The sequence below is a fragment of the Lepidochelys olivacea genome (assembly GCF_965140295.1).
Source record: "Lepidochelys olivacea isolate rLepOli2 genome assembly, chromosome: 2".
Lineage (NCBI taxonomy): Eukaryota > Metazoa > Chordata > Testudines > Cheloniidae > Lepidochelys > Lepidochelys olivacea.
In genome coordinates, this window is record NC_140412.1 from 37,890,338 (window position 1) to 37,917,241 (window position 26,904).

The following is a 26,904-nucleotide window of genomic DNA, read 5'->3' on the forward strand; positions in this document are numbered from 1 at the left end:
CAGACACAGACCCTTTGTTTTTCTCCCTCCTCCCAGCTTTTGAAAGTATCTTGTCTCCTCATTGGTCATTTTGGTCAGGTGCCAACAAAGTTACCTTTAGCTTCTTAACCCTTTACAGGTGAAAGGATTTTTCCTCTGGCTAGGAGGGATTTTAAAGGTGATTACCCTTCCCTTTATATTTATGACACACCCCCCAAATCACAGCTAGGGTGAAATGCTGGCTGGGATTTCTTCCTGGAGCTCTAGGAAAAAGAGTTAATAAGACACATGCACCTCTAAATATACTACCAAGTACATAAAGACTAACAATATTTTCCACATCTCAAGGACAATTTTAACCAGTTGATTCTGGGAAACTTTCATGGGAGAGTGCATCAGCCACTTTGTTAGAAGCTCCTGAGATGTGTTGGATGTCAACTGATTCTAGGGAAACTTGTGAAACATAATTGCAGTGACATTACTTATTGCTTTGGATAGTGGAACATAAAATAATGTGTTCCTTAACGTTCTGATTGTTCAGAAGGAAGAAATATGGAAGATTTAGAGGTGCAGCACTGTCTGGTGTATTTGTATGACATCATAGTGAGTATGAGTTAGCTCCCTGAGCTGAACATAAGAAAAAGATGAAAAGTGGGGTCCCTAAAAATTTTCTGAGTTGAAGAATAACCATTTTTTTCTTAAAATGATCTCCAAGATGGACAATATCCAGACACAATACCGACAAATGTGTGCGGTGATGAGTTGTTTTCTAAAGTTATAGATTGCTGTTGGTGCACTTTTTGAACTATTTGGGCTTGGTCAAACTTAGTTTTCTCTTTACCACAGTTTTCACTGGTAGCTCATTCAGATGAAGTAGGTATAAATCCCTTCTTAGCTGGACAGAGCTATCAGGATCATAATATCTTGCTCAACAATGAGAAATATATGATCATGAGTTAACATTGCTGGAAACATGAGTGACCAAATTGGATAGGATTCTTGAACAATGGAGCATAAAATCATGTGGCAGAATTCCGTGAATAAGTAATGGAATATTGTGTTCTCTCACCCAAACTTCTTAGGCAAAGTTTTAGTTTTGCTGAATCTATTTGTATCTCCACAGAATTCAAAGAAAATACCTGAAGGCTCTTAGAAGGATACTGAGGATTTGGCTCCTCCATCCAAAATTTTATGTAATACATATATTTGATGGTGTAGAGAATGGAAGAAAGAAGGGACTCCTTTAGTTTTTAAAATGTCATCTTATGAAATTTTATCTTTTGAAGTGGAACTGGTCTTACAAGAAGAAAGATAAATGTTTGCTATTGTGCCCTCCTCCTGTTTTTTCTTAATGACTCAGGAGCCAAAAATGTATGTATGTTTGAGTTGTTAAATATTTGTTCAAATTTTTGGAGGAGTTGTGCTGACTTGTAACTTACCTACTGAAAAAGATTTCCCACCTGCGGATGAACAAGATGGCTGGAGGGATGCCTGTTAAATTCTAGCTGTCCTGTATAGGAAATTTCCATCTCTGATAGAAGAGCTGAGGTGAGGAAGCAGGTTATTCAACTTGGATGAATGCTTGAGAGCTTTCTCCAAGAGATGCTCCCTATAGCTTAATTCTATTGAAAAGGGCTGGGATGATGTGCACTGCAGCCATTTGGATGGACAGGGACAGACTGGTGGTGGATTTAGACCACCTTGTTCCTTTGTAGAGAGCTGCCACAAGGTACAATGAGGTTAGGCTGCTCTGGTGTGTGTATGGAAGGATCTGGTAGACATTTGGACAGCAAGGTCATTGCTTTTTCCTACACCATTGTTTGTACTTGGATGGTCTGACAATATAGGCAGGTCTGGTTTCCTCATCTTTTTTTAAAAAAAAAAAAAAAAAAAGAAAAGAAAAGTTACAGATTAGAGGTATGGAATAACTCCCATATGAGGTGAGATTAAAAAAAACTGGGAATGGTCATTTTAGAAAAGAGACTATTAAATGGGGGGAGGGGAAGGGAATATGATAGAGGTTTATAAAATCATGAATGGTGTGGAGAAAGTGAATAGGGAAGTGTTATTTACCCTTTCACATAACACAAGAACCAGGGGTCACCCAGTGAAATTAATAGACAGCTGGTTTAAAACAAACAGAAGGAAGTACTTCTTCACACAGTGCACAGTCTACCTGTGGAATTCTGCCAGAGAATGCTATGAAGACCAAAAATATAAGTGGGTTCAAAAAATAATTTAGATAAATTCCTGGAGGATAGGTCCATCAATGTCTATTAGCCAAGGTGATCAGGGACGCAACTCCATTCTTCAGGTGTTCCTAACCCTTTTGACTGCTAGAAGCTGGGACTGGATGATGGGATGGATCACTCGATAATTGCCCTGTTCTGTTTATTCCCCCAGTACGGACGTTTTTATGTTCTTATGATTGTCTTCAGTGAATGTCTGTTTATATGAAATGTCTTACGACTGCTGAGAAAGCAAGTAGCTGTTGTTGGATGCTGGACTATTTGTCTGGCTTCAGAAAATGTTAATGTGGCCCTTCTGGTCTTGAGGGATGGAAGTTCACTGACTGACCTTTTCACGGTCAAGAAATGAAACCCTTCTTAATTCCAAAAGTCCAAGTAGGAATAACTATCTGCCTGCCAGGGTTCAGAGCTTTTATTATTTAACTCAAATTAATTCCACTAAATCTAGACTGTTGCTGCATTTTTTTGGGTGTATGATAATTTAGAGGCTTTACAAATTCCATAATAGGAGAGGTCATGGCTGAAGAAGCTGGGTGTATTGTATTCTATGATGATTAAGTTTGACATGTTAGCTCTATGTATTTTTTTATTATGGAATTTGGTGTTCCTACCTTATATTAGACTCATTTGATAATAGGCACTTGTAGAGGAAACACTGTGAATGTCTGTGTATTTAGAGTCCTAAGATTTTTTTGAGTAGTAATTGGGATTAGACTCATAGTATTTCAAATTAGCTCTTAATTTTTATGGTATAGATTTGAAATAGTGACTATTTTTTTGTAGACATCCTTTTATTCATTTTAATATAGATAGTGAAGTTTGACCTCAAAGCTTATTCTATGAAAGCACAGCGACTGTTTCCGGGAGTGAAGAAATTTCTTAATCTCTGAAGCAAATTTGCTGGGCAGCCACTCGGAAATGTGTGTAGTCTTTTTGCTTGGCACCAGAGGGGAAAGGCTGTAGGATCTTTGGAGGGACAGCTTTACCTAATAGCTACACTAGTCACTAGTGTACACTAGTTTCTAATTCTAGGTAACTAATTTATGGAGTTTGGCTGTTTATTTTAATTGATGCTTTGCTCTTCCCAAGTGTGTGACTAAGGTTTGAATTTCTGGGGTGTGGAAATTTTTTTTGTTTTGGGGTAAGATTTGTCCAGAAAACTTGGTTAGACAAGTGACAGAGCAGTTCCTGTAGGGAAAATTGGCTGCATACATTGGACCACTGTGCTTGATTGTAAACGTGGGTGCATAGGAGGCGCATCGGTTTGCACTGGTGAATCTGAAGAGCAGAAATTCAACTTATAAGTAGGACATTTTTTGTTTTGATGTTTATTTGGTGATGGTCTCTCTAGTTGATGTTTTAAGTAGCTGATTATTCACTTAAGACCCTTGTCTCCTCTTATAGAGGATCTTATGTCTCTTCTGGATGCTGACATACATTCTGCTCACCCAAGTGTCATTATTGATGCTGATGCTATGTTTTCAGAAGATATTAGTTACTTTGGTTATCCATCCTTTCGGCGTTCATCACTTTCCAGGCTAGGCTCATCCCGAGGTAATTTTGCATCTTTTTTGTTTCTTTGTAATAAGTAGTTTCCTGTGCAAAAAGCTAGTGATAGTACACACTAGTTAGTCTTTGATTTGTGTGCACAAATTGATTAATTGATAAACATTAAGTCTCTAATAATTTTGATAATATCAATAGTAAAATTTTTGAATATGAACAGGTAAGTTCTGCAAAAATCACAAGAGCGACTTTGAAGTTTGTCTGATAATCATTTTTTTAAAGAAATTTTGCATGAAATTTTTAAAATCACAAATACCTACTAATTATTTTTGAAACCACAAATGCCTACTAATTATCTTCATATATCTAATTGAGAATGTTAATTCTGATCTAAAAGTAATACTCAAATTTGATATGACATGCAGCATTCTGAAAGCTAGTTTCTTTGGTTTAGGTTGCTCAGTATGCAGTGCTCTTCTAATTTTCTTAACTAGTTAACTTAATAATAAATGAGTGAAGGCAATTTTAAATTCAGGGGAGGGAAATGAGAGGTGGACTGTGCTCTTTTTGAAGCATTTTTGGAAATGGGCTTGTAACTGTCTAAGGTTAATGAACACCTTGAATAGTAGGAAGTCATTACAAATGCTTAGAAAAGTGTATTAAATCTTAATATTTATGGCATAGAATCTGTAGCTTTTTCTTCATAGCTTCTTGAAGATAATTCTACTCAATAGGTGCCCAGAGCATTTTACAAACTGTTAATCCAACCTCTGCCATGATTGCTCATTTAGTACAGCTCTAACCTGTTTCATAATTCTGTTTTCTTCATTAGTATATTAACTGCTGAGCATATAATTGCTTGATACAAATTATCAGTCGAGGGTCAGTATGTTTCCGAATGAGCAGGTTCAATGTTATGTGAACTTTACCTACAGGGCAAGGTGTCATGTTTGACTTATGTAAAAACTTGTTCCTGTTTGTCTAGTATAGCAAAAGACCCAAGATTTTGAGGAATTTATTGAAAGGATGATACAGTAGTGGGACCATTTCATACATGTAATTCCAATTGAATCTTATGAACATAAATGAGGTACTTAATGGGTTAAATGCATTATGTGCATGTACAAATATTCAACATTTGACATAACTCCTTCTAAATCCCTCCTTTTTTTTCCCTTTCCTAAGGTTATTCTATGTAAGACGTTACCACGAATTTTATAATCCTTATTTTCCATGCATAGTTGACTCTTGGAAAGTTAGTTTGATTACCTGATTTAAAAAATTTATCTGCATGAGCGAACTGCAGAGTACTGGCTTTAGACAGTTTGTAGGCCAATTGGAGGGGAAGCATTTTGGTAAGGAACACTTTCCTACAAGGATCCTTTTTAAAACTTGTCTGACTCTTGAAAAGTTTTCATTTGAATACTTAAAAAAACAAAACAGAAAACAACAACAAAAAAAACCACACCACCAGATATGCTTTAATGTATTCAATCCAGTCCTGTAAAACGTTGCTTTAAACAAAAGGGGTTGGATTATCAAATTTTTACAAGAGCCTTTTAAAAAGATTGCTTTGTCTTTAACCTTTTCAAGTTCTTATTTTTGGGAAACTTGTTATGAGACTCTCTAATAAATACTCTTTTTTGGCTTGCTTAAATGTATCTAACAGATGTCATAGATTAATTAGATGATCTTGTTATTAGATAAACCATCATAGGGTAAAACTTCAGGGCATATCGTACTATAAAACCTTAAATTACCTTGTTAAATACATTTTGGCTTTTTACCACTCTGAGTAAAAAATGAAGCATTATGCTTTCAGTAGTGCACAAACTACCTGATTTTCTTATTTCTAGAAATAACTTTATTTTTAGTTTCATTCATATGTTATATATGGTAGTAATAAGTACATATGCTTGAAAGGGTTAATATATTGAATGTTGCATGTCAGGATTTTTTTATATATCAGTATTTTAAATTTTTGTGAATAGATTTAACTGCTGTTAGTTGCATCCTGAAGGGTCTTTACTAGAGAGTGGCTTACTTTTATCCCACTGGTGTGACCCAATTGCATACCAGTTCTCCTTCTTCCCTTAGAGAGAGACTCTGAGCTGTTGCGTGAACGTGAGTCCGTTTTACGTTTGCGTGAACGAAGGTGGCTTGATGGAGCCTCATTTGATAATGAAAGGGGCTCTACAAGCAAGGAAGGGGAGCCAAACCTGGATAAGAAGAATACACCTGTTCAAAGCCCAGTCTCGTTAGGGGAAGACTTGCAATGGTGGCCAGATAAGGTACTGAGAATTTTTTGGCTCCTTTATATGCTTAGTACATTGCATGTAACTGATCTTATTTTTCCAATGTCTGTACTTCTGATTTCCCTGGAAAAATCTTGATTTTTTTTTGTAAGTGTGATATTGAAGTAAAGTGATTCCTAATGTGCTTCTTTAGTTTTGTTTATATTATTGCTATTCATGCCCTTACAACTGAGGTTCAATTGCCACTTCTTTTCTGACCTATTTCATCTCTGTGGCTGCCACTCATGCGGGCAACAACCAGAGAAATCTCAAAGAACTTAAGCTGTCTCTTCCATTAAACAATTTCCCGTTTCCTGTTGAGTTGCACTTATGCATTGGAGTGAATGGTCATATTCATGTCCAGCTCCTTTAAAAGAGGCTTGTATTTTGATTAGTTCAGTTCTTTCAGTTCTGTTTACATTTATTCTATTTTGTCATGCTTGGTTATTTAAATAAGTGAAGATCAAGAGCTGCACAAATAGTAATTAAGTATCCATCTGGCCTTGGTAGCTGGACCCACTTGCACCCCATATTCCATCTCCATGGGAGCCCAGGCTAAAATTTCAGGTATTCGAGTAGATGCAGAGTGTGCATTCCACCTAGGTGTGTGCGTGTCCAGCGCACTGGAGCTGGAGTCTGTTTCTTAGCTGTACCTCTAGACGGGCGGTGCTTGTGGCTATGACCCCTCCCCTGGCAAAATGAGACAGTGCTGTCCTGACCCCCCTCGGTTTCTTCTCAAAGCCCATGGCTGGAGCCAGAGCTTTGTGGTGTTGTAGTCTCACAACCTCTTATTTAGTCTTAGCCTAGTTTATTATATATAGTAAGTTAGCTAGTAGTCAGTAGTTAGTGTTAGTTGATAGTGTCCCTGGTGAAGCTGTTACGGGGGTTAAACACTGTTCTTCGTGTGTAGGTGTGATCCCCACAGTGACTCCGACTTGGTCTCGGTGAAGCGCCCCTTAAAGAGCACTGTTAGATTTGTAAATCATTTAAAAAGAGGACTCAGGTGGCACAGGACCTTTGCCTCAAGAAGCCCCTACTTGAACAGGACATGCGGCCTGATTTGGTACCAAGGCCCTGTTAGGCCAAAGATCAGCCTTGGGTTCGGAGAGCACTCTTGCCCCTCCTTCTAGGGTAGGCGCCTTGCGAGAGAGGTGGAGAAGCTGTTCTCTGTCATCGGCACCAAGGAAGAGGTCTCATAAGACCATTCGGGACTATTCTAGGTTGCAGGGCAACTCCTCCACCTCCCCCAGGAAAAACGTGGACCAGCATGGAATTGGATCTGCCACCAGAATGGCTGGAGTACTTCTGACGCTTCCCTGTTACTGAGTGGGAAGGGCAGAAACCCCATATCGTTGACCCTGGTTCTGGCCTCTGGGTATCCTTTGAGTTCAGTACCAATGAGGAGATACAAGTACCGAATGTGATGATGCTTTGTACGCTTACGACAGCTGCAGACCTCCTCTGCCTTTTGGTCCCAACCTCACTGTTGGTCCAGGACTTTCCCCAGGCTGCCTCACCTATAACCCCTCTAATGGAGTGAGCCGCTGAACCTTCATGTTGGTCAGCACTGCATCCAGACTCTTCCGTCCCCATGGTGGGGATGGAGACAGCACCAGAATCGTGTGGGGGACTTCGTCCCTGCTGCATTTGATGCCACAAGCGCTCCCATAGCGGCTCTCACCACCTTTGACATCAAAGTATTGGAGCGCTTCCCTACTGTTGTTTGCACTGGGATGTTTTATGCCACGTAGTTGCATCCAAGGGCATCCAAGCGGAATTCCTCCAAGAGAACACGCACAAACTGGTGGACGTTTTACAAGTGGTTGCTGAAGGTGGCTCCAGAGAGGAGCTTTTCACCCACGTCGACACCATGTTGCGTTTGCTCGACTCTCTGGGACTCATTTTAAACATCGCAGAGTCAACCTTGGCTCCCACTCAAAAAATTGAGTTCATTGGGGCCCTGTTAGATTCCACGAGGTTGAGAGTGTTGCTGCCGACCGACCGCTTCCAGGCAATTCAACGGCTCTGTGTCAGTCTGCAATATCAGTCTGTCTTCTTCCTTTACCCATTCTCTCCTGTCTTCCTTGCTCAGCAGTTCTTTTGATATTCTATTTTTGGGCTTCCCACTTCTCTGGTTTATTTGCCCTCTTGCCAAGCTAGTGGTAAAGAGCTTGCAGAGGTTTGTCACTTTCCATGTCTATCTGCTGACCTTGACTACCACTTCCTCCATCCTGGTACTCAGGCTGAACAGTGTGGATTCTTGGAAAAACTGTTCATTTTTGAATAAGTGCATTTCAACCCATGCCTGGAATTCTGAAGTACAACCTAAACATGTAACTCTGAATTGTTAAATCAGTGCTTTTGGCCCTCTGACTTGTCTTAACAGTAGGATGAAGAAAGTCATGTAGACAAAATATTTAGCAAATTATATAAAATCACTGAGATTCCGTACAGACTTTATATTTATTATTTTATTACTATACATTTAGATTGCAGTAGCACCTGAAGGCCACAACGGGTTGGTGTTCCATTCTATTTAGCTGTTCAATCTTTTAATAAACTTGAGTCCCTCCTTCATGGAGCTTGCAGTATAAAAGACAGGACATGACAGATGGATGAGACAAACAAGCAGGCGGAGGTATAGGGAGTGAAGGTAGAGGCTGGAGTATAGGGAGTGAAGGTGACTGGGTAATAAATATAAGGTGTACCCAATTCGTAGCTGTCAGAGGTTGTTGGAAATTTCACAGTGGAATGTTTTTCAGTTAGAGAATGCTAATTCATCTAAATTAGGGACTATTCATTTTTTACAAGAAGCAAGCAGGATTCCAATGGAATCCTATCTGTTTTCCTGCCAGGTTACCCACGTGGCTCCTTGGCAGTCTGACTGATGAGAAACCAGGGCTCATTTACATCTCATCTGTTGGGCTGCCATGAAGCAAGGCCTCCAGGCTTCTTGCTCCTCTAGAGCTCAGAGGTTGGCTGACAGGGAGCCTGGAAGTCCTGAGTGGTATGGCTCCTTGGCAGCCCAGGCTCCCAGATGTCGAGAGTCCACAGCTCCCGGGCAGCCAGCTGATCAGATTGTCCCTGGGCTGGGGACCCCAAGGCTTTCCATTTTGCAGAGAATTTCAAAGTTCTCTTTTTTCATTCCAAACCAGAGAGAAAGCAACTTTCAGAATACCCAAATCCTCCAGTAAATGGAATTATTTTTCTCTGCAGCACTCTGGTAGCTATTCAGTAGCTGTGATAGCAACTCGCCATCTACCTAGCTGTTCTTGGGTTGCTGTTTTCTGTATAAAGAATACTCTAATTCATATTATATCCTCTCATACAATGCTGTATGTGTATACTTCCTAGTTAAATTTGTTACTGAATAATATCTTAATGTATTTTGGTATTATATAAGATGCATTTGTAAAATGAACGTTTAACTAGTAATAATTTACTGCTCACACTTCATATGCATATTCTAGTGAATACTTCACACTCAACTATTGTAAATGTCTTGTTTTTAATACAGTTATCACAAAGATGAAACTTACTTACAATTTTTGAGGAAGCTTACCTTAAGTCAACATAGCATGTAATATTTCATTAATTCAGAGTCATCTTGGAGTGAATATTTGGGCCTCTGTTTATAAATGTAACTATGAAATGGCATCTTTTTTTTTTTAAAGCAATTTTTGTAATGATATCAGATAAATAGCTCTTGCAATTTTTTGTTTCACGTGAATGAAGACTATCCATAAACATTTTGGGAAGCCTGAATTAAAAAAACAGATACTGTCAGCAATATGGGTACATTTAAAAGTGCTATTCTTGTCTGATTCTGGGTCTAACCTACATAATATGATGGCCCCTCTAGCCACAGTATGAGTGTGTAAATCCAGAGGGGGGTGTGTGTGTACACACCCCTACCTTGAAGGTCTCTTAACCTTTGGAATATTTATAAATGTTTCATCTGCGGTTTACAAATGACATAATTATACCATGTTATGTATGGTTTCCTGTGTGTGTAGGGTACATCACAAAACATGTTTTAGACATTTCTTCCCTAAGGATTTTAAAACATTCATTTGAGGAACAATGCACAAAATTACTGAGGAGTTATGAAAATAAGAGTGTATTGTTGATCAGTGCTCATTTTATACACTTGTGTGTTTATAAACAATTCCTCTGGCAATTTAATGTGCTTGACTGTTCTGGGGGCAAAAAAAAAAAAACCTAGTCTTTTTAAACTACTAGAATCTAAATGGATATAGGAGCTCACAACATGGCAGTTGATTTGCAATCAGTATCCAATGAAAGAAATGATCTGATCTCTTGGAAGAATTTTTGGTTTTTCATATAACGGGGGAGATCAGATTATGTGCTGAATCTGTGTTACGTAATAGTATATTACTATACATATGGTATACATCATGTGAAATGCACTTTTTTTATTTGTATTTATGTATTTATAAATATATATAATGCTATAAAGACACAACTTTTAAAGCATATGCAAAAAGGGGGGGTGTGATGGCTTTAATGTCCAGCCTTAACCTCTGACTCCCTCATCCTTATTGTTGTGTTTGCTCTTTGGGGAGGGGAGGAAAATGCTTTTGAGAAAGAGAGAAATCTGAGCTACTCAGTTTGCCTGCTAAAATGGAGCCATTTCTTAATGGAGCTATCTTGAAAATTTTTGGAAGAACTGATTTTCCAGTTGAGGAACCGATTTTAAAACTTTTGTAACTTTAAACTATCAGAACCAATTTAATAACAAAATCAACCTGTCCCCAAAATGCCTCCCCTCTCTCCCAAAAAAACCCAAACGAAAACCAGTTTGATTTTTAAAACCTTAGTTTTGCAAAACAAGCTAAATTCAAAGAAAATTAATCTTAATTTTAAGTTGGAAGACTATCCTGAACTGAGAAGGTCTTAAATCCCACTGTTTTTTAAATTCTGTCACCCTGTGCATGAAATTGACAAATTAAGGCCCTGATCCTGTAGTCAGATCTGCATAGGCAGGTTTTCTTTACCTGCATGGAGTTCCCGTTCAAGACACTGGGGATCAATGTGGACACAGAAGTCCACCCATATGGCTTTGACTTCGGGTTCTGAGTCCTAAAATGTCTATTACTTTAAAACTGCTGAACTTCTTTCTTCTAATGTCTTGAGCCTTAACCTCGAGCTATGTAAAAGTCAAGTGTGATAATTTCTTGCTTAAAATATTTTGACTTTTAATAAAAAAATTCAGATAAGATAGTGTATCTTGTCCCCTTTCCCTCTCTCCCCAGCCATGCTTGTATAATTTAAAAATAGTCAAACAAATTTTGCTGAAACTTAAAATTAAAATACAAATAAAAATTCTCAGGGATGATACAGAACGTGCAAATTTCAGTCCCAATAAATGGGAGCCTTGACAAACTAAAGAAAATGGGGCTAAACCGGATAAGAGTGTCACCTTTAAGTAATAGCATGTAAAGATGCGCATACTGGGTTGTGGTACTGAGACACTAACAGAATTTTAAATTCAGGGAACACTGACAACGTGGGTGTGTTAATTTATTATCTTAAAAAAATTCTTGATCACCCTTTAAATGATGTATTTTGAATTAAAAAAACAACTTTCAAAATAAATACAGATGCAGAGAAATGTGTAGAAGGGTGAGAGGCTCAGAGGCAATAAGAGCAATAACAAAAATGCTCATGCCTAGCCTTGTTTCCAGTTCCCCTTTTCTGTGTGCGCACATCTGCCTGCTACTTGTTGTCAGTTCAGCTCTCTTCCCATTACTCCTCACCATACTCCAGCAGGGTGTGAAGAAAGACATGTTCAGTCACCAAAAATGTAATTGACTGTACACAAAGGTGCTGTCAAATGTATAATGTAAAAGATTTCAAATATATTTTTCTCAAATCTTGTGGTTATGGTATTTTTAGTAGTCACTGATAACGGTAATGGGTGCAAAAATTTCCACATGGAAATGAGACTTTTCCAAACTGATAAATTCTGCCCCTAATAGGACACTTATCTGTAACATTTAAATATCCTTCCTTTTGTATCTTTAAACCAAAAACCACACTGTCATAAATATTTTGTGGCTGTGAATTGAATTTTTTTAATGTGATTGGCAAATTGTGATATTACTGAACTGAAGGAAAATAACTTCCTGAATAAAAGATCTTGAATATTTCATTATTTGTTTCTGAAAGTATGATCAGCTTCAGGCAACACATTAGATAACTTCTTTTTTACTACTGAATTTTAAATTCAGTGGAACTCTAATAGTACAGATGACTTGATTAAAATTTCAGTAACCATTGTAAGCTCTGTTTTGCACACTTGACATTTTTTGTTTGTTAAAATCTGCTGTTACTCAAAAAGTTTTAGTATATAGCACTGCCATTTTAGACTTCATCTTTTTCATTTGTAGGATGGAACAAAGTTTATTTCTATTGGAGCTCTGTATTCTGAGCTTGTGGCAGTTAGCAGTAAAGGGGAACTTTATCAGTGGAAATGGAGTGAATCAGAGCCTTATAGAAATGCACAGGTACTGTACATCCTTAAATCTATCTTTAAAATAATTCTGTATGTATGAATTTATAAAATAATAACCTCTTTTATGCTTTCAAAGAATCCTTCATTACATCATCCACGAGCAATGTTTTTGGGGTTAACCAACGAAAAGATAGTGCTCCTTTCTGCAAATAGTATCAGAGCAACTGTAGCCACAGAAAATAACAAGGTATGAGATCCTTTTCTTTGTTGTTGAGTTCATGATAAAACTTTTGGGGTTTTTTCAGCCACTGTTTTGCTCTATGAAGAATAAGTAAACCAAAGTCTGCACCTATAAGTCAGTAGTACAAATTAATATCATTATAAAGATCATAGTGAATAATTTTTGTTGACAGGTTCAGCTTTCATAATTATCTTCTTTTGTACTATAGCAATTTAAATCAAAGGCAGTTCTGAGGTCTTTCTGTGAGCAAAGATTAAAATGTGGTCCCAGCCTCCAGGGACTCTTAAGCAATGAAAGCCTGTCCATCTTATCAAATTTCAAAAAACTGTTAATTTTTTACTGCTGCGCTGAAATCTCAAGTTAGAGAGGACTAATTCTGGAATGGAGTTGTAGCAAAAAATATTAAGGATTTAAAGATTTTTGAGCTCCAAGTACAGTAAAACAGATTATACAAACAGTAAGTTTGTTTTGACCAATAATAGACGAATCTCAGAAAGTTTAGAGTTAAAATGCAGTTTGGTTAAATATCCAAATTTGCTGAAATGCTTTGACCAGGAGTACCCTTTCAGTTTTTTGGTACTTTCATTTTCTGGCTGAGACCAGAACTGGAAGGGAAAATTTACCAGATTAATCAAAACTTTAAAGGGCCAGTTCTAAGACTGGAGTGAAGAATTGGGCTGATGATACTTTTCCCAAACTGATTCATTCTGAAAAATGTAAAGAGTTTGTTTAGGATGCAGTGTTGTTTTTTTCCGCCTCCCCTTCCTTTTAGGTTGCTACCTGGGTGGATGAAACTTTAAGCTCTGTAGCTTCTAAATTGGAACACACTGCACAGACATACTCAGAGCTGCAGGGAGAACGGATAGTTTCACTACATTGTTGTGCTCTTTATACCTGTGCTCAGCTAGAGAACAACTTGTACTGGTGGTAAGTATATATGGTATTGAATATATTTGTCCAAAAGTATCTGCAAACTCATTATAATGACAAAGCTTCCTTGCAGTTCACATGTTATAGTTCTAGTGATGAAGTTCTGTAACTCTGCTTTCATGGCTTATACTATCCTTGAGGGAAGTATTTGTATTATTGCACGCTATGATTACAAAAGAGGAAAGATATTGTGCCTAAAGCATTGGACCTGGCGGGAATCAAGAGATCTGGGTTTTATTCCTTGCTCTGCCACAAGCTTCCTGTGTGACCTTGAGGAAGTAATTGAAATTATTGGGGGTTTTTTTTTGATTGTTTGTTTTTTGTAAAATGGGATATTGTGATACTTTGTGAAGTTAAATTCATTAGTATTCAGATAGGATAGTGATAGAAAAGTTGGTAAAGAAATGATTCTAGAGAAGGCTGTTTTTGCTAATAGTGCTGTGAAACATAGTGAACGTTGTAAAACTGATACCATTATTGTATTGTAGCTGAGGAGCAGCTATATAATACAGTGAGATGCCACTGACTGAGGTGTCAAGGGTCCAGACGTGCCTGTAAAGATGTACTTTCATCGTTGGATTCTGATGACTGACTTCATAGAGTATGAAAGCCTTGCTAAGAGCTACAGAATTTAGGACATTAGACTGAGACTGTGCAATATAGATAATGAAAAAATTTTCTTGTCAAGTTGGGTTGTCATCTGCAGATCCAGATAATTGAGTTGTTCTTACTGGGAAAATAAATGCTGGTTGGCTGAATGTTCTCCCCCGGTATTACATAGTTTCACAAAGTAGTTTTAATATATTTTGTATCTTTCAGGCCTTTACAAATAATATAGAAAACAAACTTACCCGTGTACACTGTCCTTTTTCTCCCATAGAGCTCTGTGGCTAGAATGTTAGGCAGTCTGATTCATAAACTATATTGTTGGCTTAAATGCATGCTGAAAAATTGGATGAAATAACCTCCCATAAATTGTTAAAACATTTCTATTTGTAAAACTTCACTGAATTTTTAAAATGTCAAGTTTTCTGGACATAAAAAGGTAGAAGTTGATGATGATTTTTCCAAGCATGTAAAAAAATGAAAATACATTTCTAATTACAATGAGTTGACATGCATATCCGTGCCATTTTCAGTGCCCACCTTGTTTTTACCTGTGCTTCACTTAAGAGTTATGCTAAATCTAAACAAGCCTTGCTTACAGTGGCAGGGATCTCCAGTAGCTTTTGTTATAGTGGGATTAAATACTCGCTGACCAGTTACTTGCAAGCACCGAAAATTTGAGATACTAAATATCTTTCTGTTTGGGGTGTTTGCTAAATATTAACCAGAAGCCAAACAAAATCACAGCCAGATATATGAGGAAGCTGTATTTTACTCCTGATTTTGAAATTTGGGGCAGAGCTGTAGTAGAAATCACAACTTTCTGATTTTTTTTTCTCTTGACTGTAAAACCAATGTCATTGCAAACACAGTTCATTCTAGAGCATCACTCAGCATAGCAACCAGTAAACCACAACTTTGTGGGGACCGTAATACTGGAAACTTTTGCATGCCTTCTTACCTTTTTTGAATAATAAGCCCATTGTATTTAAGAGGTTTGTTTGTTATGCTATTTAAAAATTAACTACAAATTGAATTATCCTGCAGGGCCCTTCACTAGTTAGATATGCTTAACTTCAACATTGATGATCATGTATTTGTCATCAGATTATGGAGACATAAGGTTCTATTAATCATGATGATTCTTTTCCCAAAAAAATCTAAATTGCTGACAGGCATGGTAGAGAGAGCATACTATGCTGTTTATACTGTGGCTAGGCTATGGTAAAAAGGTGTCTTGTATGTAAATCCATATTATCTAAATAAAATTGGCTTAACTCTTTTTGTATCCGTGTACGCACAGTTTACCACCTCTAGCTGTATAGTCTGAGGTTATAACTTGACTTGCTAAAATCAAGGTAAGGGTGTTAAGGTTTTCATTTGAGTTGTAGCTGGATCAGTCTAACTCGACTGGGGGGAGAAAGTATCTAGATGAGGAAAAAATATGATGACTTGGAAATCTCACTTAGGGCATGACCACACCAGGACAAAGTATTTTTAACCGGTGCTTTAAAAAACATACAACCTCCCAACACCACTCTTTTCTCCAGGAAGGAAAAGGCCGGTGAGCTTTGGGAATTGTTGCCAGTCATGGTGAGGACAGCCTCAATATGTTTAGGGACTGATTGCCAAAAAGAGTTGGTATTTGCTAGTTAATTGCTTTTGCATTTCAAGAAAATTGTTTCAAGTTGTACTTGTTACCTGTTTTGCCCTTGGTGCATGTATCCTTGCTGCTATCCAGAGCTGATCCTGGCACTCAGTACAGAGTAGAGCAGTAAGAACCCATATACAAAAAGCTCTTGTGGTGTTTACATAGAGTTCTAGTGGGCATAGTGGGGAGAATATTGTAATTGCTTCTCATCCTCAATCTCTTGAATGGCAGCACATCTTCCATCTGCTGCGTTGTCAGGCTGGTGTGACAATGTAGTATTTTAAAAATATATTTAAATAGCATTACCTTGTTCTTTGCTGAGCTAGATTCAAAATGCCATTATGATCAGATGACTTGAAATTGACCCCTTTTTCCTGAATGCATCTCTGTATAGTGCAAAGTATATCTGCATTTAACACTGAAAGTGCTGCAAGTGGTGTTTTTTCCTTGTTTCTTTAGCAGAAATTGCAAAGTGAGTTTAATTCTAGATTCTCTGTTGTGGTATAGAAAGCAGGACAAAAAGTTTTAGGTTTTTAAATAGTATGTTGAGTTTTCAGTACAGGCAGTTTAAAAAAAATGATTTGTAAAGTGAGCATTTTGATATAAGAGCATTTGAGAGTGAGGTGGAGTGAATATGGGACAGCAAGATGTCACTTTTGCTGAGGGCTTTTGGCAGAGTGGTGTTTTACCATGCCTTCCATTTAAGGGCTTGTCTACACTACCAAGTTTTGTTGACAAAACTTACCTCAACACCCAAAAATCGCCAAAGGGTGTTCATACTTGCTCCCTCTGTCAACAGATCATGTCTACTTTGGGGACACCATCATCGACAGGGTGAGCAATGCACTGTGGGTATGTATCCCACAGTGCAGTGTTGTGGGAAGGAAGAGCTGATCCCCACGCATCTTGGGATCCTCTCCAAGTTCTGCCACAGCCCCCTCCAGCTGCGGAAAGCAGCATCATGAGCAGCTCTGTGAGCTCTCAGTGCGGAGGAATGGCAAAGCAGCACAGCAGTCTGTCCCCCTTCCTCTGCAGCAGCAGTCTGCCTGCTGCTGTGTTCCTAGTGCCGGGCAGAACAGGAGCATTCCAGTTATTTACTCTTTGTTTCCCAAATGGAGCAGCACACAGCTACTTCCTGGAGCTTTGAAAGGGGAGGGGCGCATGCTTGCAGGGCAGCAGAGATCAAAACACTGAGCAGAGCAATCAGGGCAGGCATTGTGGGATACTGGCAGAAGCCTCTTTATGGACAAAAAAGGGAGGGGAAAAAACAAGTCTCTCGTAGCAGTGGAATTTTTTTGTTACCAAAACTGGGCGTTTTTTGCAACAAAAGTCCCATTGTAGTATGTACGTTCTTGCTGTTTTGTCGCCAAAAGGCAGTTTTTGGCAACAAAACTTGCCAATATAGACAGGCCCGAAGTTGTAGTCTTGAGAAGCTCAAGACTATGAACAGACACTTCTTTTGTAGTTCTTGGTTTAATAATTTTGTTTTCTTTCCTTAGGGGAGTAGTTCCTTTTAGCCAAAGGAAGAAGATGCTAGAAAAGGCCAGAGCAAAAAATAAAAAGCCCAAGTCTAGTGCTGGCATCTCTTCAATGCCAAATATCACAGTTGGCACGCAAGTAAGTACAACCACTGTATTGTGAGCTGTCTTAAGTGTTTTGGGAGGGGGATACTGGTTGTCAAAAACATATCAGGCTCTATTCTCCATTTACACTAAGGCCTTGTCTGTGCACAAAAGTTGTATCACTTTTACTGTAGTTAAAGTGCTGCAACCCCCTACGTGTCAATGCAGCTATGCTGGTATAGCTTATTCCTGTAAATTTAGAGGAATAAGCGGTTACAGTCACAGCTAACTGCACCTCTGACCGCCTCCTGGTATCCCTGAGGGCACGCCACTTAGGTGACGGATAGAGGCCTGAGACCTGTCTCAGGATGGGATCCCATGATCCTTTCTTCCCAGACTGGGGACTCAGGCTGCAGGTTTCTGCAATTTATTGTAATTATCTCAGTAGGTCTGACTTTAGTTCAGCACCTGCAGTCCTGTTTCAGGGACAATGACAGGGTTAACTGGTGATCAGTCAGCTCTCTGTTTGTTCAGAATAAAAGCATTACAAAGAAAACATCTTATATACATGCCTGGTGACTGCCTGGTCAGTTAATCTCCCACATAGGGACCCTAGTAGGACTAACGTACTTTAGGCCTTCTCCACAGGGCCTGCCTCTCTTGTTCACAGTCTCGTGTTTGTTCTTGGTTTGACTGTGAGTGACTCCTCTGTTCATGGCTGGTATTTTATACCGTTTCAAGTTCTTTGTCTCCCAGGCCTCTTACCAGGTCAAACCAGTATATGCTATTTGCCTTGAGGGAGGTGAGAGCGAAACTTCCACAGATTTGTTAACTTGTCTTGTATCACTGGTGAGGATTAGCATCAGTTATCCCTCAGTGACTTCAGTTTTTGCAGAAAACCCTTTAGTTCATCTTTTGAGCCAGGAATACAAATAACATTTAAAATAGATGCAGCTGTTTTTGAATATTCCATGTGCCCATAACATCTGTCACATCTCAATGCAATAGGTAGGACCCTACCAAATTCATTGTCCGTTTTGATAAATTTCAAGGTCATAGGATTTTAAAAAATCTTAAATTTTGTGGTTTCACATATTTAAATCTGCAAGTTTCCGGTGTCGTAACGGTGGGGGTCCTGACCCAAAAGGAGGCTGTGAGGGGCTTGCAAGGTCATTGTTGGGGGTGGGGTTGCGGTATTGCCATCCTTAGTTCTGCACTGCTGCTGGCGGCGACACTGCCTTCAAAGCTGGGCACCCGGCCAGCAGCCACTGAGCTCTGATGGCAGCGCAGAAGTAAGGATGGCAATATTGTGAGCCCCATACAATAGCCACGTTTCTCAGAAGAGACCAGATTTCACAGTCCCTGACACGTTTTTCACAGCCATGAATTTGGTAGGCCCCTAGCAGTAGGCTTTGAATATTCAGTGTTTCTAAAGCATCACGTGTCACATTAGCTATACCAGTGTAAGGCACCTTTATACCCCTTAATTCCAGAGAAGGGGTTGTATAGATTTTACTACTTTGTTTGGATAGAAAGGTGGATTAAAAAAGTAGAAGAGTACAAAATTAACATGGCATACACATTGAATAGATTTAAAAACTGGCAAACTCTGGGTCTTGAGATGTAATTGTAAATAGGGAATCATCGTTGAATGTCTGTTTCTGCGGGGGTCCTACAGGGATCAGTTCTTGGCCCTATGCTATTTAACATTTTTATCAATGATCTGGAAGAAAACATAAAATCATTACTGATAGTTTGCAGACAACACACAAATAGGGGGAGTGGACAGGTCACTGGTAGAGAAAGGCGTGGATTATTTGGTAAGCAGAGCACAAGTAATGTGTTTTAATGCGGCTAAATGTAACCGTATACATCTAGGAACAAAGAATGTAAGCCATACTTACAGAATTGGGGACTCTATCCTGGGAAGTAGTGGTTCTGAAAAAGATTCGGGGATCATGGTGGGTAATGAACTAAACATGATCTCTCAATGCAGTTCTGTGGCCACAGGGGAAAATATGATCCTTGGATGTGTAAACTGGAGATTCTCGAGTAGGAGTAAAGAGGTGGTTATGCCTTTGTGTGTGTTAGTGGTGCAGCCACTGCTGGAATTCAGTGTCCAGTTTTGGTGTCCATAATTCAAGAAGGATGTTGATAAATGGGAGAGGGTTCAGAGAAAAGTCATGTGAATGATATTAAAGGATTAGAAAACCTGTCTTATAGCGATAGGCTCAAGGAACTCAATATATTTACTAGGGCTGTTGATTAATCGCAGTGAACTCACGCGATTAACTCAAAAAAAAATTAATTGCTATTAATGGCCGTTTCAATTGCACTGTTAAAAAATAGAATATCAATTGAAATTTCTTAAATAATTTGGATATTTTTCTACATTTTCAAATATTGATTTCAATAACAATACAGAATACAAAGTGTAGAGTGATCACTTTATATTATTTGTAGTAAATATTTACACTGTAAAAACAATAAAGGAAATAGTATTTTTCAATTCACCTCATACACATACTGTAGTGCAAGCTCTTTATTGTGAAAGCGCAAGTTACGAATGTAGATTTTTTTTTTGTTACATAAATGCATTCAAAAACAAAACAATGTAAAACTTCAGAGCCCTACAAGTCCACTCAATGCTACTTCTTGTTCAGCCACTCGCTAAGACAAATAAGTTTGTTTACATTTAGGGGAGATAATTCTGGCCATTTCTTATTTACAGTGTCACCTAAGAGTGAAAAGAGATGTTCGCATGACACTTTTGTAGCCAGCATTGCAAGGTACTTACATGCCAGATATGCTAAACGTTTGTGTGCCCCTTCATGCTTTGGCCATCATTCCAGAAGACATGCTTCCATGCTGATGACGCTAGTTAAAAAAAAATGCGTTAATTAAATTTGTGACTGAACTCCTTGTGGGAGAATTTTATGTGTCCTGCTCCGTGTTTTACCCGTATTCTGCCATATATTTCATGTTATAGCAGTCTCGGAGGATGACACTTTCACTACAGATTTGACAAAATGCAAAGAAAGTACTAATGTGAGATTTCTAAAGATAGCTACAGCACTCGACCCAAGGTTTAAGAATCTGAAGTGCCTTCCAAAATCTGATTGGGATCTAGAGCATGTTTTCAGAAATTTTAAAAACAGTATTCCGATGTGGAAACTTCAAAACCTGAACCACCAAAAAACAGAATCAACCTTCTCCTGGTGCATCTGACTCATACGATGAAAATGAATGTGCGTCGGTTTGCGCTGCTTTGGATTGTTACTGAGCAGAACACGTCACCAGCATGGAAGCGTGTATTCTGGAATGGTGGTTGAAGCATGAAGGGACATATGAATCTTTAGTGCATCTGGCATGTAAATATCTTGCAACATCAGCTACAACAGTGCCATGCGAACTCCTGCTCTCACTTTGAGGTGACGTTGTAAACAAGAAGTGGGCAGCATTATCTCCTGCAAATGTAAACAAACTTGTTTGTCTGAGTGATTGACTGAACAAAGAAGTAGGACTGAGTGGACTTGCAGGCTCTAAAGTTTTGCATTGTTTTATTTTTGAATAGTTATTTTTTATACATAAATCTATATTTGTAAGTATCATGAAAGTTGAAGAGATTGCACTACAGTACTTGTATTAAGTGAATTGAAAAATACTTTTGTTTACAGTGCCAATATTTATAATAAAAAATAAAGCGAGCACTGTACATTTTGTATTCTGTATTGTAATTGAAATCAATGTATTTGAAAATGTGAAAAACATCCAAAAATATTTATATAGTGTTCTATTATTGTTTAACAGCACAATGAATTAAAATTATTTTTTTTTAATGCTGAACAGCCCTACCATTTACCTCAACAGAGGGAATGCTAAGGGGTGACTTGATCACAGCCTATAAATACCTACATGGGGAACAAACATTTGATAATGGACTCTTCTTTCTAGCACACAAAGGTATAGTAATGGCGGGATGTTGAAGCGAGACAAATTCAGACTGGAAATAAGTCATGCTTTTTAAAGTGAGGGTAATTAGCCTCTGAAACAATTTATCAAGTATCGTAGTGGAATCTCGAACACTGGTGATTTTTAAATCAAGATTGGATTTTTAAAAAAGATATGCTGTAGTTCAAAAATTATTTTGGGGGAAGTTTTATGACCTGTGTCATACAGGAGATCAGCCTAGATGATCACAGTGATCCCTTCTGACCTTGGAAACTGTTTGTTTTTTTTAAACCACAATAATTAAGTCAATCCAAAAACTCAGTAGACCAAGCCTAAGGTCCCCTTTATACTGCTCTCTGAAACCCACGTAGGTAGGTGTTGGGATTACCTGCATTTCTTAACAGCTGTGTACAACTCTGTAATAGTGTATTGGAGTCATTGCTACCCAGCTCTGAACAGCAGTTCTTCGAGTGCTTGCTCCTGTCTATTCCATTCTAAGTGTGTGCACACCCATGTGTACAGTCATCGGAGACTTTTGCCTTAGTGGTATCCATAGGGTTAGCTGTGGCGCCCCCTTGAGTGCCATGTTCATGCATCTGTGTATGAGGCACCTCTGACCCTACACCCTCTGTTCCTTCTTACCGCTCATGATGTTTGGTTGGAGTGCCTTGTCTTGCATGGCAAGAATGTTAGCGGTTCTTACAGTCCATTGTTCTGTCTCCTTTGTATTTAGTTGATAAGTACGTACATAGACCATTAAGTTGAGTGGTAGAGTAGTAGTTTAGGAGTTAGATTCCCGATTGGGGACTTCACCTTGGAGTGGGGCATGCCCCATTCCGCAGGCTTTAAGCCATGCTCATCGTGCAGCTGGGCGATGCCCATTAGCAACCCCCACAAGTGGTGTTTGAGGGAGTCCCACAGAAAGGATAAGTGAAGGATCTGCAAAAACTTTTGCCCTCAAACTCAAAAAGAGCGGGATATCCACTTGAGGCTCCTCCTCAAGGAGGCTGCGCTTCGTCCTGCCTCAGAGACCGCTCAATCGGACTCCATGCCCGGCACTTTAGCATTGGCATGCAACGCGCTGCCAGCACCGGAATCTGCCCAGCACTGTTCCCCCTAGCATAGGAGTCTGATGACCTCTTTAATGTCATACCCTCCTCCACCCCGGCCCGGCTCCCGTTGCCCGTCCACCCAGGGGTCCTGAAAATTGCTAAGTCTTTGGAGACCCCCTCTTCTGTTTCACCTTCCTCCAAGAAGGCGGAAAAGAGGTACTATGTCCCGGCAAGGGATTTGAATACCTGTATGCCCACCTTCCAGCAGGGTCCCTGGTCGTGTCTGCCATCAACGAAAGGGCTAGGCGAGCGGCACACAGAAAAATAAAGATGCCAGGACGCTGGACTTGTTTGGCAGCAAAATTTTTTCAATTGCCAGCCTGGAATTTTGGGTGTCTAACGATCAGGCCCTGCTAGGCAGGTACAATGTCAAACTGTGGGACTCCATCAGCAAGTTCAAGGAGGGCCTTCCACAATAGTTTGTCACCTTGGTAGTGGCGAGAGACGTTCTCCAGATGGTCTGGGATGCTATGGAGTTGGCGGCCAGGGTAGTTGCCTCTGTGGTGGTCATGAGCTGCAGCTCCTGGTTGCAGTCCTCCAGCCTGTCCCAGGAAATGCAGACTACCCTTCAGGACCTCCCATTTGAGGGAGCAGGGATCTTCTCGGAGCTGACGGATGCACAGCTCCACGGCTTTAAAGACTCCTGTGCTACCCTCTGTTCCTCAGGCCTGTAAACCCCTGAGTAGGTTAGAAAGCCGTTCCGTCTCCCGCCTCCTCTGTCTAGGTCCTGAGGCGTCCCCCAGTCCAGCTCCTACAGGAAGGACAGAGACAAAGGGTTTAAGTGGCAGTACCCTTCGTCTTCCCATTCCTCTGCCCAGCCTGGTTCTTCCAGAGGCCAAGGAAGCTGGAAGCAGGCATTTTGAGGATCCTGGAGACTGGTATGCTCCCTTTGACTTAAAGGACGTGTATTTTCGTATTTCCATTTTCCCAGGGCACAGGCATTCCCTCTGTTTTGTGATGGGCCTCTTCCGTTTTCAATCACGCACGGCCCTTCGGTCTCTTGTCAGCTCCAAGAGCGTTTACAAAGTGAATAGCGTCAGTGGCTCCTTACCTGAGGAGCCAAGGTGTGCAAATTTATCTGTATCTCAAAAACTTGTTAATTAATAAAGGGCTGATTCCGGGATCAGATGCAGTGTCCTCTCGACCTAGTTTGGTCCACCAATCGCGACCTGCAGCGGTTAATAAATGAGAAAAAGTCAACCTTAGTTCCAGCACACGACTTAGAGTTCATTGGAGCAGTCCTTGACTTTACGCGGGCCAGGACCTTCCTCCCTGAGACCCAGTCCCAGGCCATGGCAGACCTGATCTTGTGTGTGCAAGCCCACCTTCTTACCGGCGCTTATATGTGCCTGCGGTTGTTGAGCCACATGGCAGCCTGTACTTACGTGGTCTGCCATGCGCGGCTCCACCTCAGGCTGCTGCAGGCGTGGCTGGTGTCAGTCTGTGTCCCCAACAGACACAGCACAGACCATGTGGTGAAGGTCCCAGACCACATCCTGTTGTCACTTGCATGGTGGAAAAATTCTGCATTGGCATTGGAGGGAGTTCAGTTCGCGGCCCTCCCTCTGTTGGTTACCCGAGTCTCTGATGCTTCAGACCTGAGATGGGGAGCCTACCTGGGAAATCTCAGCATGCACGGTCATTGGTCCTGTCTTGATCATTCCCTACACATCAATGTCTGGGAGCTCAGAGCAGTCCACTTCGCCTGCCTGCCTTCCGACCTCACCTAAAGAGCTGAGTGGTCCAGGTTCTGATGGACAGTACAGCAGCTATGTTCTATATCAATAAGCAAGATGGAGCCAGGTCATCTACCCTTTGCCAAGAATCCCTTAGGCTATGGGACTTCTGTGTACAACACAACATCCATCTGATAGCTGCAGACTTCCCTGGAGCCAGGAACGCCTTGGCAGATCACCCATGGCGAGACTAGAAGGTCCTGCTGAGACGGTCTCTCCTTCCAGAAGCGGTCAGCAGCATCTTCCAGAGGTGGAGTACTCCCCAGGTAGATCTGTTTGCGTCCAGGCACAACAGGAAATGCCAGGTTTTCTGCTCCTTTCGGGAGCTTGACAGGGGCTTCCTGTCGGACACTTTCCTGTGATTGGGGTGCTCTAATGTATGCCTTCCCCCTAGTTCCGTTGATCCACAGAGTCCTCATGAAAATCAAGCAGGACAGGGTGAAGATAATCCTCATCACACCACCACTGGTTTGGCATGCTACTGGACTTCTTGGTGGCTGCTCTGTTATGGCTACCGCTCCAGTTGGATGTGCTGTCACAAAACCACGACAGTCTTCTGCATCCAAACCTGGCAGCGCTGCACCTTATGGCTTGGCTGCTGCATGGTTAAATGCGGAGGAGCAGAAGTGCTCGGCTGGTGTCCAGCAGGTCCTGTTGGGCAGCAGAAAGCCCTCCACCAGAGCGACCTACCTGGCCAAATGAAAGTAGTTCGCTTGTTGGACCTTAGATAAAGGCATCCGGCACAAGCGGGCCTCTCTGCAGTTGGTCTTGGACTACTTTTGCATCTCAAGCTCCAAGGCCTGTCCCTTTCAACTATCAGGGTCCACTTGGCCACTCTCTCAGCCTTCCATCCGCCGCTCCAAGGTAGGTCAGTTTTCATCCAGGACATGACTACCAGGTTCGTCAAGGGCATCGAGCACCTCTACCCGCACATCAGGGACCCCGTCCCTCCGTGGGACCTGAATCTTGTGCTGTCGCGGCTCACGAGACGCACCTTCGAGCCTCTGGCTTCCTGCTGTCTCCTTTTCCTTTCCATTTCCTGGAAAGTTGCATTCTTGATTGCAATAACATCTGCCTGCCCAGTCTCTGAGATCAGGGCTCTTACCTCAGAACCACCCTATACGGTCTTTTACAAAGACAACGTCCAGCTGCAGCCGCACCCGGCTTTCCTGCCTAAGGTGGTCTGTTTCATACGTGCCAGGACATTTAGTTACCTGGTTTTTCCCAAAGCCGCATAAGTCGGAGGAGGAGCATAGGTTGCATTCCCTAGACATCAGGAGGGCGCTAGCCTTCTACATTGAAAGGACTAAGCCATTCCGCAAGTTGGTGCAATTGTTCATCATAGTGGCAGACAGGATGAAAAGTTGTCCAGTGTCCGCTCAAAGAATTTCTTTTTGGATTACTGCCTGCATTCACTGCTGCTACAATCATACAAGGATGCCATCTCCGGTGATCATGACCTCCCATTCAACCAGAGCGCAAGCCTCTTTGGCAGCTTTCTTAGCCCAAGTGCCTATCCAGGACATCTGTAAGGCGGCCACCTGGTCGTCCATACACATGTTAACATTTCATTACGCGCTTATCTAGCTGACCAGGAACAATGCTGGTTTCGGTGGAGCAATGTTGCAAGCCACAAGTCCGTAAACTCCAAGCCCACCTTGGAGGATTCTGCTTGTGTGTCCCCTAGAATGGAATTGACATGAGCAAGCACTTGAAGAAAAATGATTTCCTACTTTCCATAACTGTTGTTCTTGGAGATGTGTTGCTCATGTCCATTCCGTTACCTGCCCCTCTGTCAGAGTTGCTGGCAAGAAGGAACTGAGAGGGTGTAGGGTCGTCCGTACCGAATATACTGGCGCATGAGCTCGGCACTTAAGGGGGTGGCGCAGCTGACGCTACAGATACCAGTAAGGCAGAAGTCTCTAACTGTGCACGTGGGTGTGCGCACACCAAGAATGGAATGGACATGAGCAACACATCTTGAAGAACAACAGTTATGAATGGTAGGTAACTTTTTTTGTTTTTTGAAATTATTTGAACTAATTGCACTCTACACATTCATTAGAAGTATAGAACAAAAATACAGATGAGGTAGCTTAATCTACAACTGTTTTATCTCCTTAAAATCTGTGTACATGAGCTTTGCCCAAGGGGTAGTTATTTGTCCATAATTCAATTTGAATTGCTTTAAAAAGTACTAAAGAATGTATTATGGGCTGTAGGACTAAACACTTGATGTACTCTATTGAGAATACTGCTTTATAAGTCATTCGAGTATTAGGCTCTGATCTGGCAAATGCTTAGGTTACTCATATAAGCATTTGCCAGATTGGGTCCTGAAAAGGTCTCAAAACAACCTAAGAGGCTCAACATCACATGCCATGGGATTATAATAATGGTTCTAGTCACACTGCCAGAACAGCCTCTTTCCAAGGAGCTGCTGCTTGTCCTTATTGACTCCCCAGGGGAGGGTGGCACTTCTCTAGGAACATTTTTTCCTAGCATTCTTTTCTGAGCCTGGCCCTTTAAGGTTGTAGTTGCTTGGTAAAGTCATATTTGAAATGGCCATTTTGCAACTGGCAGCTGCTGGTTGCATCTGTACCTATTGT

General features: G+C 40.6%; 1 protein-coding gene across 1 annotated transcript in view; it reads left to right on the plus strand.

Moving 5' to 3' along the window:
- Positions 1-26,904, plus strand: part of UBR5 (ubiquitin protein ligase E3 component n-recognin 5) — a 139,958-nt gene that overhangs the window by 43,940 nt on the left and 69,114 nt on the right. Inside the window, exons 8-13 of the mRNA XM_084620112.1 lie at positions 3,633-3,782; positions 5,814-6,025; positions 12,442-12,558; positions 12,643-12,753; positions 13,520-13,674; positions 17,434-17,551. Coding sequence (XP_084476238.1) covers positions 3,633-3,782; positions 5,814-6,025; positions 12,442-12,558; positions 12,643-12,753; positions 13,520-13,674; positions 17,434-17,551 — 863 coding nt within the window. The remainder of the gene's footprint in view (positions 1-3,632; positions 3,783-5,813; positions 6,026-12,441; positions 12,559-12,642; positions 12,754-13,519; positions 13,675-17,433; positions 17,552-26,904) is intronic.